The sequence below is a fragment of the Chaetodon trifascialis genome, chromosome 3 (genome assembly GCF_039877785.1).
Source record: "Chaetodon trifascialis isolate fChaTrf1 chromosome 3, fChaTrf1.hap1, whole genome shotgun sequence".
NCBI classification, from domain to species: Eukaryota; Metazoa; Chordata; class Actinopteri; order Chaetodontiformes; family Chaetodontidae; genus Chaetodon; species Chaetodon trifascialis.
Genome location: NC_092058.1, coordinates 6,535,611 through 6,548,943, shown reverse-complemented (window position 1 = coordinate 6,548,943; position 13,333 = coordinate 6,535,611). Strand labels below are relative to the sequence as shown.

Sequence of the window (13,333 nt, the reverse complement as noted above, 5' to 3'; positions counted from 1 at the left end):
CGTGTTTTCCAAGTAGATTTCCCCCCAGTATTTTTTTCTTGGATAGCAGACAGACTGTTTCACATGCAGCAGCGAAGCGCCATCTTGGATTGTGAAGGCCTAATGACAATGGGCTGCATTGTGGGATCGTTTGGGAGCATCGCCAGAGCGAAATGAAAGAGTGTGTGATTGAGAGGTTTGAGAATGGTCGGACAGTCGGGGAAATAAAAAGGTTCTAATGCGCTTTGATGGCCCAATGACAGAACTTAAAAAGATATTTTAATATGTCTTTGTCAAGCCGCTCACCAGTTAAAACTTGACCGACGGCACACGAGTTTCACACGTACAGTGTTTGTTTCTAATGTTTCGGAAAGTGTGGTTTTAATTAGATTTTCATTATAACAAGCTAAATTTTTCTCTCAGATTCTGATACCTCGTCTCTGCATATCTGCGTTATGGATTCCTTGTTATAATTATAAGCTGTGTTTAATGTGGATCAGTTCAACCTGATTGATACCCCATCTGCTTCAGTGAAGTTAATCTCTGCCTGATTGGGCAGATGTGGTCAGTGCATCCCTGCGACATACTTTACATTTGATCATTCTAAGATGATGATTATCTGTCTAATAGATCATTATTTTAATGATTTTACTGTCTAATTCATAGCTCTTAGTCATACCCTCAGCTATGTCTCTGCTGTGATGTTACCAGACGGTCCCTCAATGCGTCACACAACCCACGTTTTTAGAAATGTCTGAATCAAAATCGGTGATATTTACACACTCACCATTTATTTAGCGACCAGGACTGTAGCTGGGGCGAACTGGAAAGCTGACTGGAAAGCAGAAGCGGACAGGTTTGTGCAGTGTGACTGCGTGGCTGGCCACCTTTTCCAGGGCAGCAACAAAACAACTGCTTCCCTCTCTACAAAGGCCTGGCTCTCCATGTGATCTTGGCTGGTGTATCTTTAGTGTAGGTGCACCTGGGGGGTGTTTGATCTGTTCTCCTGCCCCTCCCTGCTCCCTCTCTTTGAACCGGAGCTACAGTTCTTTGTCTTTCCCCCAGGAGGCGTGGCTTCGACCGGGCTGATTCCGAATACACAGACAAACTGCAGCACTACACCAGCGGCCACAGTGAGTAAACCAGCGCTCCTCCCTGTCTGCGTTCACTGCAGGTTCCTCCTCTGGCATCACGCACACCTGTCTCCATGACTACCGTCTCACACACTCATCCCCGTGGCTGTCATTCAGGCCTCCACCGCCTCACACACCTGTCTCCATGGCTACCACCTTGCATGCTGGTGTCCTTGGCTACAGCCCAGCGCAGCACCGCTTCATTTGCCCGTCCCCCCGCTCGCGAGTAATCCCGCCCGTTGTGTGACTCTGCTCACTCGGAGCCTGGATTTAAACACGTTAAAACCAGTGTTGAAGTGTGTGTTCTGCGCATCATCACATTTCATAGTTAACTAAATCCATTGTGGTGGAAATAGGTCAGACTTCACTCATGTTAATGCCATTAGCATGCTAATGCCACATGAGTCATTTGCCATTGTTAAAAAATTCAAAAGACTTGGTGAATGAATGGAATTTCTCAATGATTTTCTTTCTTCATACAGTACGGGAGCTCGGAGCTGAAATGACAATAATGTAGAAATAAATCTGGCGAAAGAGCCAAAGAGGAAGAATAATTTCCCGTGGCTCCGTCTGAGATATTAAGGCTAATACATCTTCTCCTGCATGATTGGAAAAACGCAGATCTTTTTTTCCCATGACCCCATGATAATTTGTTTATTTGATTGTGTAATTACCACCCTGCTTCACCCTTTTTATGTTGATTCCTCTCTAAAGGTAATAGCTTTCTCAGTGTAATCCGTCCGGTTTGTGATTCAGTGAAAACTGTGCCAGATAGAGACTCTGGTATTTCACAGCTATTAACAGCAGAAGCCAGTGTGTCCTGTGTGCATCCTGTCCTCTCACACCAGTCACAGTGCAGGCTTCTGCCCCTGTTTTTGGTGGTCTTTGCCATCACCGGAGGGTGGTCTGTTGAACAGTGCTTCATCTGAGGAGGAGATTGTAGGGTTTTAGTAATGGGGGGTTTTGCCTGGTCAGATCCTCTCCATCTGTTCATCTCTGCAGCACGTTTTCTTCAGCGTAGTGTGCCAGGCTAAGAGGCGGCGTGCATGTTCTTCTAGGTCTGCAGCAGCACAGGCATGAGTTCAGTATCCATTCAAATAGCCTCAGGCCTGATGTGGAGGTGAGAGCCGAATAATCGGATTTAAAACTCGGGACACTTAAGTCCCTGAACACTTAAAGGCCACCTTAAGCCAATTTACCTGGCATCAGGGCTTAGGAGAGCCAATTTATTTCTTGGAGTGGAGCTGAGCGATCCTGATATAGGGCCCAGGTTTCTCTCCTGAGTGTTAATGGCACTATGACTCACAGGAGAGAGAGAGATATATATATATATATATATATATATATATATATATATATATATATATATATATATATATATATATATATATATATATATATATATATATATATATATATATATATATATATATATATATATATAAAAACATGTCTTATCACAGCTAAGAAGACTGGAGTTCACATGTCCTTGCTGGCCTGATAGTTATACACAGAAGCTCAAGTCGTAGCCACCATTTCTACACCACACTACCTCCTCCATCTTTCGACCTTCACCACCTGAAAGTCACGCAAGAAATCATTCATATGGAGTGTGTCCACGCAAAGTGAATTGATTGTTAATGTGCCCGAATGCATTTGACTGTCAAGCCCGCAGGAGTGTAAGCATGACTGTGAGAATCAAATATTATAGTGGCTCTTTCCTTTCTTCCAAGTGACTCCAGGAATGAAGATTTACATCGATCCGTTCACATATGAGGACCCAAACGAGGCTGTGAGGGAGTTTGCCAAGGAGATTGATATATCCTGTGTGAAGATTGAGCAGGTCATTGGTGCAGGTAATGGAAAAATCTGACTGAAACGTGGCTGGAATGCAACACTGGAAAATTGCTTGGTTTTTACTTGATTTCTAAGTACAAATGGATGCACAAAAGCTGCTTACTGTTACTTGCTGATGTCCCTGTGAGCTTCATAGATGCATCACTTTTTTTCTTTGTAACCTGCTCACAGGAGAGTTTGGAGAGGTGTGCAGCGGGAACCTAAAGCTTCCGGGTAAAAGGGAGATGTTTGTGGCCATAAAAACTCTGAAGTCTGGCTACACCGAAAAGCAAAGGCGGGACTTCCTCAGCGAGGCCAGCATCATGGGCCAGTTCGACCATCCCAACGTCATTCACCTGGAGGGCGTGGTCACCAAGAGCAGCCCCGTCATGATCATCACTGAGTTCATGGAGAACGGATCTCTGGACTCCTTCCTCAGAGTAAGCCTGTGTTTCACAGAGAGCTCAATCATTTGAAAAACACATCCTGTTTTTTTTTTTTTTAACGAATTCATTTACAGTAATTTTCTACAAATAAACCAAACACCAAACGTACCCAGTACTACCTCGGAAAACCAATTTAGCTCATGTTTGTTAAGATATTACATCAGTGGTATATCTGACATCAATATAATTTATAATTTATAATCATTATATCTACTGCTAAACCTTACGTGGTTGGCTGTTTGGTAATAATGACAAACAGTCAGACAGTATTTTGATATTAGACTGTCTACACCTCCTGCTACCGCTGACAGCTTGAGCTAACGTTAACCATAGCTTCACAGACTGACAGGCCGAGCTGCCACACCGCTTTGAATCCCAGAGGTCTGAATTCAGAGCTTTTATTGTGATAAGCTTAAAAAAATGATGCGATGATCTTACCCCATCCGTCAGTGTCTGTTACGCCCGACAACTGCCGAGCTACCTGCTAGCTAGCTGTCAGAGTCTGACGAGAGGCGATCGCCCCCGCCATGCAAAGAGCTTATTATTAACCACACAACAGCCAAGATTTCCTTTTTGTTCTTTCACCCAGTCACTGAATTAATTTTAACTAAGTACAGCTGAGTGAATTTACTGCTGACAGTTAGTTGTCATTAAAGACAGCAACTTTAGTTATACTAAACTTGAAAATGTGGCTCTATTTGAAAATTTCTCTCTTCTGATTTTTTTATGAAAAAGATTAGTAAGTCATCATGAGTAGCACTCAACTTTAGTGATTCAGACACCTGACAAACAAGAGCTCATATCCTTGTTGCACGTAAACACACACACACTTGCACGAGCACACCTTCTTCTACAGTAATTTGACATGGTTCATACGCTCATGCACAGTAATCCTACTGCAAGTAAACATTATTATTCACAGAATCTCTCCTGTGTAGTTAGTATGGTGTCAATCACAAGTACCTGAGAGGTGTTCTCAGCTCTCTGCAATCAAGCTTCACTACAAACACTCAGAGAATATCTGTTTTCCCCTAGCATTTTATTTATTCAGTGTTTTCCCTCTCTATTTTAGATTTTCTATCTCAGTCCTAACGATGAACCACAAAATAAGAGTTCTTACTTTGCATTCACTGCGCACTCAGTCCACGGCTTATTATGCAGTACTGTATGGATACATATGGGAACCACACACTTATTTTTCCCCAACTCCCTGACAAGAAATATGCAGCTCTCACAAGTTCATGGGATTTTTAATTTTCATAATTTAACCGGAGGAGGATATTACAGAGAACTGGCCATGCTCCCCCATTTACGACCCACATAAATAATTCAAATACTTTGCAAGACTTAAAATGAGATGTCAGATGTTTAAAAATGAAGCTGCCTGTGAGATGAGATGTCACACAGCCCTTCACCATCTGTCTCCGGACGTTAGTGAAATAAAAGCAGCATTTTTTTCTAATGTGATTTTTTTTTTTTTTTTCATGCTTTCATCCACCCTAATTGCTCCCTTCAAAAAATTTGGAGTAAACACAAAAACGCCTCTGATTTATGGAAATTGGAGATTTATGATCTTTGCCCAAAAAAGGTTTATTTTTAGTTCAGATGATGTAATGGGAACTCACTGTGACACAGACAGTATGTCAGTGTACTGTTGGAATTCTAAATTAACTTCAGCCTCTCCTGAAGAAAAATAAATGTGTAATGCACTTCAGTCCGACAGCGTTGTACAGCAGAAAGTCGCTGTTTTGTGGATGCAGATGTGTAGTATATACAGTAAATTATGTATGCAATAAGAACATTTAATTTCCTGTTGTAAATGACTGTAATTGAAGAATTGAAGAGCATCGTTGAATGGCCTGAAAACAGCCTCCGCCTCTTTAAAGCACCGGTTTAATACTCACCCTGACAGGCAGTTTAAGCCCTCTGCTGCAAGCCTACATCAAAACTCATCCTCAAGAAGACGACATGCAAGCTCCTGTCAGCACACTGCTCAGACGGGGTTCACAGTCTTTATTTGCATTCTGCCTCCGACCTCGGAGACACAAAGCATCAGCTCTTTTTGGAATTTGATCTCGCGGTGAAGGGTGTTTGTGTATATGTAGATGTTTGCTAAACATATTTGACAGCACATTGTATTCAAAACAACAGGGAACCTCCGCAGCACCTCACGGTGACAGTTTATGACAACAGTTGCTGACAGTGTCAAAGTCTGTGAACATAGTCTGTGTCTTCTGTTAGGTGATTGGTGGTTGTTTACAATGGTCACTGCAGTCGACACTGTCTCCCCCGCTGCCTCCTGCAGAAAGGTGCAGGACAGAGGGAGAACAGGAATTGGGAGAATAGATCAATCAGAGCTGGACTGGCGTCTGGAACCAACTATAAACCAGAAAAGCAAAAAGGACGAAAGTCATATGACTATAAGTAAACCATGCTGGACCTTTATTCACACAAATTCCTGCTCATTTCTTCCACCAAACCTGACCCCAAGGACATTGGAGGAATCTTTCCAATTAAAGTATATGCAAACACAGCACACAGATTAGGTGGCAGTGTGTATATGTGAGAAAGGTTTCATGAATAATGCACTCTGCTTAATTGCTGTGGTAGACGAGGAAGAGCAGCTTGACGTGAGGAGAAGCATTCGCTCGGCTAATGAGCAGCAAAGCGTTGGAAAGAGAAATAGGCTGGTGGAGCGGTCATGCAGACTGTTAATATGGCTGTGCTCCAGGCTCTGCCCTTCCTGTTCCCTCCCCTGGCTTTTCCGTCCGTCCGCGCCCGTCCCAGAGCTCCCATGCCTGGAATCTTCTGTTCTCCGGGCGTCGTGGTGGGTGGTGCGGAGAGTGCAGGTGTGCGCAGTTGGAGGCACAGCTGCTCCGCCGCTCCAGACGCTCCCCATGCATGGGGTAAAGCCCTCACCAAACCGTGGAGGGGAACAGCTGTAGACAGCCAGCCAGACCCAGCTCGGCCCCTGCGCAGCCCGGAGCCCAACCCAAACCTCGCTGTTAGTGTCCTGCAGGGCCTCTTCAGAGAAACTAATACTACAAAGTAACTTTTCTGCGTCGGCCACATGTGGGTTAGGTTACAAGCAGACATGTCCAAATGAAAGGATTAGAATTTGACTAAAAGGAGTTAAGTGGGAGGCACTTTGTGTTATTAATGACACATTTTGTCAATATGTATCTAATTTATAAAAAAAATCATTTCCCGAGCGAAGACTTTTAATGAGATTTTAGCCTCTTTAATTCTGATTTTTTTGTTTGAACAAAAACAGACTCCATCAAAAGTGGCTCAGTCTGTTTTGCCTCCTTTTTGTACCCTGCTGGTCTTAACTACATGCAAATTTTGCCAAGCGACCCAGGATTTCCAGCAGCGCCTCCTCGTTATGCACCGAGGTATCATAACACAGTCAATGTGTCTGCTTTACAGCAAAACGACGGGCAGTTCACTGTGATCCAGCTCGTTGGTATGCTTCGTGGCATCGCCTCAGGCATGAAATACCTGGCCGACATGAACTATGTGCACCGCGACCTCGCCGCCCGAAACATCCTGGTCAACAGCAACCTTGTGTGCAAGGTGTCGGACTTCGGCCTCTCGCGCTTCCTGGAGGATGATACATCAGACCCCACCTACACGAGCGCTCTGGTAAGAAACATTAAAGTCTAGCCTTCCCTTCAGGGCTAAGTCAAAGCCGAGCAGTCATAGAAGTTTAATGTGCGATGCTTTTTCAATGGGAACTTGTCTGACACTGTCTGATCTGCCCTGATTGAGAATCCCATTCATCCAGCGCTGTCAGCTTGTTTCATTGAACAGGTCTGACGGACACGACAGTGCTCTCCCACACTCTCTCCCTATCGACACAAACATCACTTCACCTGTTCCTCCCTTCCTCCTCCTCCAGTATTTCATGTATCACACTTCACTCCCAGGGGTTTTGTTATATCCACCTCCCAGTTTGGATTACCGTCAGCATTGTTGCCGTGAACGGTGTCTCTCTCCGGAGCCAGGACACTGTGACGGTCGGGTTTCGCTCTCGCTTCCCTCACTGAGGTTGCTGCCCTTTGTGTTCGCAGGGAGGGAAGATTCCTATCCGATGGACTGCACCCGAAGCCATCCAGTACAGGAAGTTCACCTCTGCCAGTGATGTGTGGAGCTACGGGATCGTCATGTGGGAAGTCATGTCCTACGGGGAGAGGCCTTACTGGGACATGACCAATCAAGATGTATGTACTGAACTTGCCTACAGACAGTTCTTAAAATTCTTATTGAGTCAAACATTTCTGAAAAAGTGCCTCAGTGCGCACACACAGTTTTTTTGCTTCCTGAGTTTCATTGCAGCCTCAGACTCCTCAGAGATAGATTTTGTCATTGTATCTGCTTTCCCTTAGCTAAACAGCAGCTTTCACTCATGGGTTTTATATGAAAATTCCCCCACACTCACCACAGAGACATAATCAGATCATTTGAAATGCACGGCAGTGCTCAGTGGACAATTTCTGCTCTTGACTGGAGCCTCCATTTCCTATCTCCCTCTGGGTAGCGGAGGAGAGAGCAAATTATGGGGAGAGAGATAATGAAAATAGTTTCAAATTGAAAGTGAGAACACTAATGTGCTAAGAGGGACTGAGGACCTCAACGGTTATCTTATTAGCAGCTCCATATAGTGTTTCTGCTCCATCGGGGTGCTCGTTTGGAGGTCTCATGAATGAGATTAATCTGGGTTTGAATGGAGCTCCTTTAATGGCTCTGATAATGAGCAGGGGATTGTGCGTCCTCGTCACAAGTGTCCTCCAGGTTGTCTCGCTCTGTTAACCGTGCGCCACCTCTGTGCACCCCCCCCGACCAACAACATCACCGACCAAGTCAGACGTAGCTTTAATGTGGCTTTACAGAGAGAGAGCGTTAAATACTTTGTAAAGGCCAGATATGAGGTCACTGCTGGCGGAGATGCGAAGTTGGTGGAATAAGGTTTATGTTCCTAATGACCTGACGGGTGTTTAACGACTCTTCACATGAAGAACTAATGTGGTGATTTGTGCACAAACGTATGTATTTATACATTTATATGTGTGTATGTTTAAGTAATAACTATAATTTAGCAGTTTTGACTCACAGGCAGTAACTCACGGTAATGACTCCAGCAGTTGTTTTCGCCACGCGGTGAGAGGCAGAATCAGCATCACTGCCAGTATTTACTTCACAGTAGACATGACTTTGTATGGCAGGACTCCTATAACCTGTCAGCCGAACCGCATCATGGTGGAAAGTCATTCAGTACATTTATGCAAGTACTATATGTAAGTACAAGTTTGACGTACTTGTACTTTACTTTAGTGTTCCCACTTTATGCACTGTTGTACCTCTGTGGTCCTTCACTTTATTTATGCCACTGCTATAGTTACAAGTGACTTTTCAGGCTAAGATTTTAAATATAAAATGTGACAATCTTAGAAAACATCATATTGTTTAAGAGCAAACGAGTGCTTCTTAATCCTCTTGGTTGGCGACTCTTTACAAAAGAAGTAGTCTTGGGGGCTTGGGGCCTGTTGTCATGTTTCAGATGTGAGTTGTTAGCAGTCCCATCAAAGATACTTTTATCCTCCAAACCTCTCACATGGTTTCATTTGAATAAAGTAAATATTTCACAAAGAATGCTTAAGGAGAAGTCCAAATAAATCCTGACTCCTTCGCTCTATCTTGTGACCCCAGATGTATATAAAGTAGTTAAAATACCTCCATCTCAGCCAGCTACAACTGATGCATCACTATTAATGATCTAATAACGTAAACTATAATATCAGGCCTGTTTTACAGCCGAACAACTGCTTTTATTTTGATAATTAAAGGATATTTTGCCAGTGATTTTATGCTTTAACTTCAGTAGGATATTGAATGCAGGACTTTTACTCAGGCAAAGTTACTGAGCACTTCTTCCACCACTGGGTCGAGCACCGTCTCCATCTATCGATCTCCTTTTTTGTAGAGCCTCGTAGCAACCCTTAGAGATCTGTGTCTCCCCCTGCAGGTCATCAACGCCATAGAGCAGGACTACCGGCTTCCTCCACCCATGGACTGTCCCAGCGCGCTGCACCAGCTCATGTTGGACTGCTGGCAAAAGGACCGCAACAACCGGCCCAAATTCAGTCAGATCGTCAACAACCTCGACAAGATGATCCGCAATCCCAACACGCTGAAGGCCATGACCCCGTTATCTTCAGGGTGAGTGCCAGGAAGGCGGATGATTTCAATTAAGTTTGTTTCATGAGATTTGGTCGCATTTGCATTGTCTGCCAGTAATACTCGCAGCCGTAACATATGGTATAGAGTAGTGCTTCAGTATTCGCTCTCTGTGTGGTATCTGCATGTGTGTTTTATCTCGTCTCTGCAGTCCTCCCACAACACAGGCCTTTGGTTTTAGCATCACTTCAGACTGACGTGGATAACATCTAGAACAATATTATGCATCTGATTGTCTGTCGGTGTAAAGGCTTTCCTCTTTCTAACAGGAAATTCATATTCCTGCTGCAGTGCCATCCGTGGCACAGTTCACTTTTTTCCGAACACAGTGTCTCTTGTTTCTCCTGGCGCCGAGCGGTTATGTAAATTAAAGCCTTTTGGTTTGATAGATCAGATCCTTCCCACGAACGCTTTGGGCGAAACCTGGATTTGAAGCAGTTGTGCAATTTTCAAAACAAAACATTTTGAAGCGTCTCTGCTCTGGGTGTTAGTTTCCTCTGAGAGCCGGGGTTTACTGATTTCCATTATCCCTGTCTGTACTTTCATTTGTGGTGGAGCGCAGGACCGAGGGCCAGATTTTCCACAGACACTGAGTGGATATATTGGCTCCCTGAAGCCTATCACTTCATTTGGAAAATACACTTTATGAGGAATCAGTTTGGAAAATGTTGGTTCATGGATAAGACCAGTGGGATTCTCTAAGTTCTGTCGAGCCTTTTGAAAATGTAATGTAATAATTCATGTTTGAATCATACGCAGGTGGTCCAGACTGACTATGATGTTAGATCTGCCACTTCGTATTATCATTACTCTTAATGTCTCCTGCTTGTGTTCCCCTCAGTGTTCACCTCCCTCTTCTGGACCGCAGCATCCCAGACTTCTCCAGCTTCAGCACTGTGGACGAGTGGCTGGATGCCATCAAGATGGGCCAGTACAAAGACAATTTTGCCAGCGCTGACTTTACTACGTTTGATGTGGTGTCCCAGATGACCATGGAGTAAGTGCTGATGATTCCTGACGCTCTTGGCCCAGTAGGCGTAAAGAAAATGACCTCGTGAGGCGGGTTTGCAGAGTGTCGTATATCCCTAAAAGATGAACGAGCACCAGACTTTGCCTCCGGCCTGTTATAAAAGACGCTAGCCGCACTGCATGTAATTAGCAGGTCATAATGGTGCATTTGCAAAGCTGAGCAGTGGGCACAATGGTTGGGAGCCATAACAGCGCCTTTATTCTCTGCCACATGTTCAGCAGGCCTCCCTTTGACCTCAGTTTAGGGATTGAGGGGAAAACGTTGTAACTTGAAGTTGGTTAGCCAAAATATTAGGAGTTCAATCATCCAGACGCACAAGATATAATCACGTTAGGAATCCCACCTGTAGAGAAACCGATAAAAATCATTTCCTGTCTGTGGATAACGGGATCATGAGCCAGAGATTAGCCCACGGAGATGTCGAGCTTCAGTTCTTTGAACAAAGCAGACGGTAATGTGTAATCCAATAAGCGTGATCACTGCTGAGATTCAGAATCAGGAGAGGAATTCCATTGTCTTGTGGATAAGAAACAGTTTGATAAACAGCGAGTGCACGATCGTGTTTGGAGCTGATGCCGCTACCTCGATACAAAGTGGAACTTCCTGTTTATTTTTGGCGTTTTTGTATAACGCATGACCTCAGCGGTGAACGATGAGTCTACAATAGATGTGAGTCAATGAGATGTTGTGAATTTGTAATCTTAGCGTTTGTTTTGGTGGCATGAGATGGGTGGGGTTTACCACATGAGTCAGGGACATTAGTCACAGAAAAATACTCTAAACTGGTATTCAAACGTTTTTCTGTGATTATTTAAGCTTCACGGCCTCAAAGACGGATGAACACGCAGCTGTTTCTCTGCCAAGTGACAGTGTTTCATGCCTGTTACTTTACTGTCATCTCAGTTTTCAGTCATCACAATTTTTTTCAGCTGTTTTTCCTGCTAGCCTCCTCGTCGTGCCTCCATATGTTGTGGCGTTATATTATGATAGATTAGATACACAGACAGACCTCGGCAGAGGTTCCGCTGAACTGTTTGGAGTCTGTGGTAACATCAGCATGACGTCCGCTTCGCTCTCTCCTCACAGGGACATCCTGAGGGTTGGTGTGACGTTAGCGGGCCATCAAAAGAAGATCCTCAACAGCGTCCAGATGATGCGGGCACAGATGAACCAGATCCAGTCGGTGGAGGTTTGACCCTCCCGGGCGGAGCAGAGGGGAAAAAGAAGGCGGTTGGGGTGCAGGGCTCTGGGTGTGGAGGATGGAGTGGATGTTTTTTCGCATTACAGTGTGTCTGGTCTTCCCACCGGACTACCATTCGTCCCCCGTTCCCCTCTCCACTTCCCTCTCTCCTCCTCTTATCCCCTCACCCTGACTCTCCCTCCATCCTTGGGATCAGCTGTGGAGAGGCGCGGAAACAAAAGTCCACATGATGAGGCATCAGAGGGCCCACAGCCGACCCACCTTTGGAGCCAGAAACACGGGAGGTTAGAAGTGACCAGCAACACATTTTTCAATCTTCCACCAATTTTCATTTGATGTTGGACTTTTTTTTTCTTTTTTTTTTGGTTTGTTTGTTCTGATAATTTTGTAAAGAATTTTTTAAAGAAAAAAAAAGAAAAACTGAGAAAAGGCAAGGAGTATATCTAAATTTATAGATGATATAAGGTTGTACACTAGAAGAACTGAGTAGGAAAGCTACCCTTTAAAAGGGCAACAAAAAAAAAAGAAAACAAGGAAGAGCTGAGGAGACGAGGCCATCCTCAACAAAAGTGTGGATATATTGTCTTTGCCGTTTTGAATTTTGGACATCATGAGGAAACACAACGTCCTCTGTGGCCTTCTGAGAGGCAAACTGCAGAGGAGGCCGAGGGAGCCGCCGTGCGCTCCCAGCTGTTTCCCCAGGAGAGAAAACACATGAAAAAACCATGAAATGGACAAGTTTTGGCATAGACTGATGTCAAAAACACCTTCGCTCAGACTGACGGTTCACACAGTGAAATCAACGCTCACGAAAAAGAAAAAGTTTTTTTCTCATTGCAAGTAATTTTCTATATTGTGTGAAATTTTGTGATGAAGATTCCGTCTCACCATGCTTCCTCTCACTGTAGACAAAACGACGAGTCCGTTTTCTTTCCTTCGCAGTGAAACGCTCACAGCTTGCCAAATAGAACTCTTTGCACCCCGATCATGATCCTGTACTGTACATATCAGATGCACTCGACCTGCCGCGCCGCGACGTCTCAGAAACCGCTCCGATCGATCGGCTCAGGAGCGGCGGAACTGACCGCGGGGAGGATTCCACTTCCTCTCACCGGTTTCTTTCCTAATTCTGTGAAAAAAAAAAAAAAAGTGGAAAAGAAGAACTGCCAACATAGATTCACGCAAAAAGAAACAGGTTCTACTGTTTACATCCACATGCATCCAGTATGTTCTGTTCCTTCACGTCGTTCATCTCTCTGCACATGTTGCACGTGCGCGCCACATGCACAAAGACGCAGCGGCTCCGGTCGGGACTCGTGTTTGATAGCATGCTGAGCGAGTGGTTAATTTCACAGTGCTTTGATTTGCTGCAATTACTAGAACTCTGTTTGGTAAGAGCTTGGATTTGACACACTTTGCAGATTATAATGTGGCTGCATTATCTTCAGCGTTTCTTCCTTCTTCCAGTTTT

The 13,333-nt window shown here is 44.4% G+C and overlaps 1 protein-coding gene across 3 annotated transcripts in view; it reads left to right on the top strand.

Moving 5' to 3' along the window:
- Positions 1 to 12,996, top strand: part of ephb2b (eph receptor B2b) — a 116,873-nt gene extending 103,877 nt beyond the window's left edge. The window contains exons 9-16 of one of the 3 annotated variants that reach the window (XM_070958253.1): positions 1,048 to 1,112; positions 2,846 to 2,968; positions 3,141 to 3,388; positions 6,824 to 7,039; positions 7,468 to 7,617; positions 9,420 to 9,613; positions 10,473 to 10,628; positions 11,748 to 12,996. In XM_070958253.1, coding sequence (XP_070814354.1) covers positions 1,048 to 1,112; positions 2,846 to 2,968; positions 3,141 to 3,388; positions 6,824 to 7,039; positions 7,468 to 7,617; positions 9,420 to 9,613; positions 10,473 to 10,628; positions 11,748 to 11,856 — 1,261 coding nt within the window. In that variant the 3' untranslated portion in view covers positions 11,857 to 12,996. Of the gene's footprint in view, positions 1 to 1,044; positions 1,113 to 2,845; positions 2,969 to 3,140; positions 3,389 to 6,823; positions 7,040 to 7,467; positions 7,618 to 9,419; positions 9,614 to 10,472; positions 10,629 to 11,747 lie in introns of all 3 variants that reach the window. The other 2 variants (XM_070958254.1, XM_070958252.1) reach the window with 2 other exon arrangements.
- Positions 12,997 to 13,333: the final 337 nt, after the last annotated feature.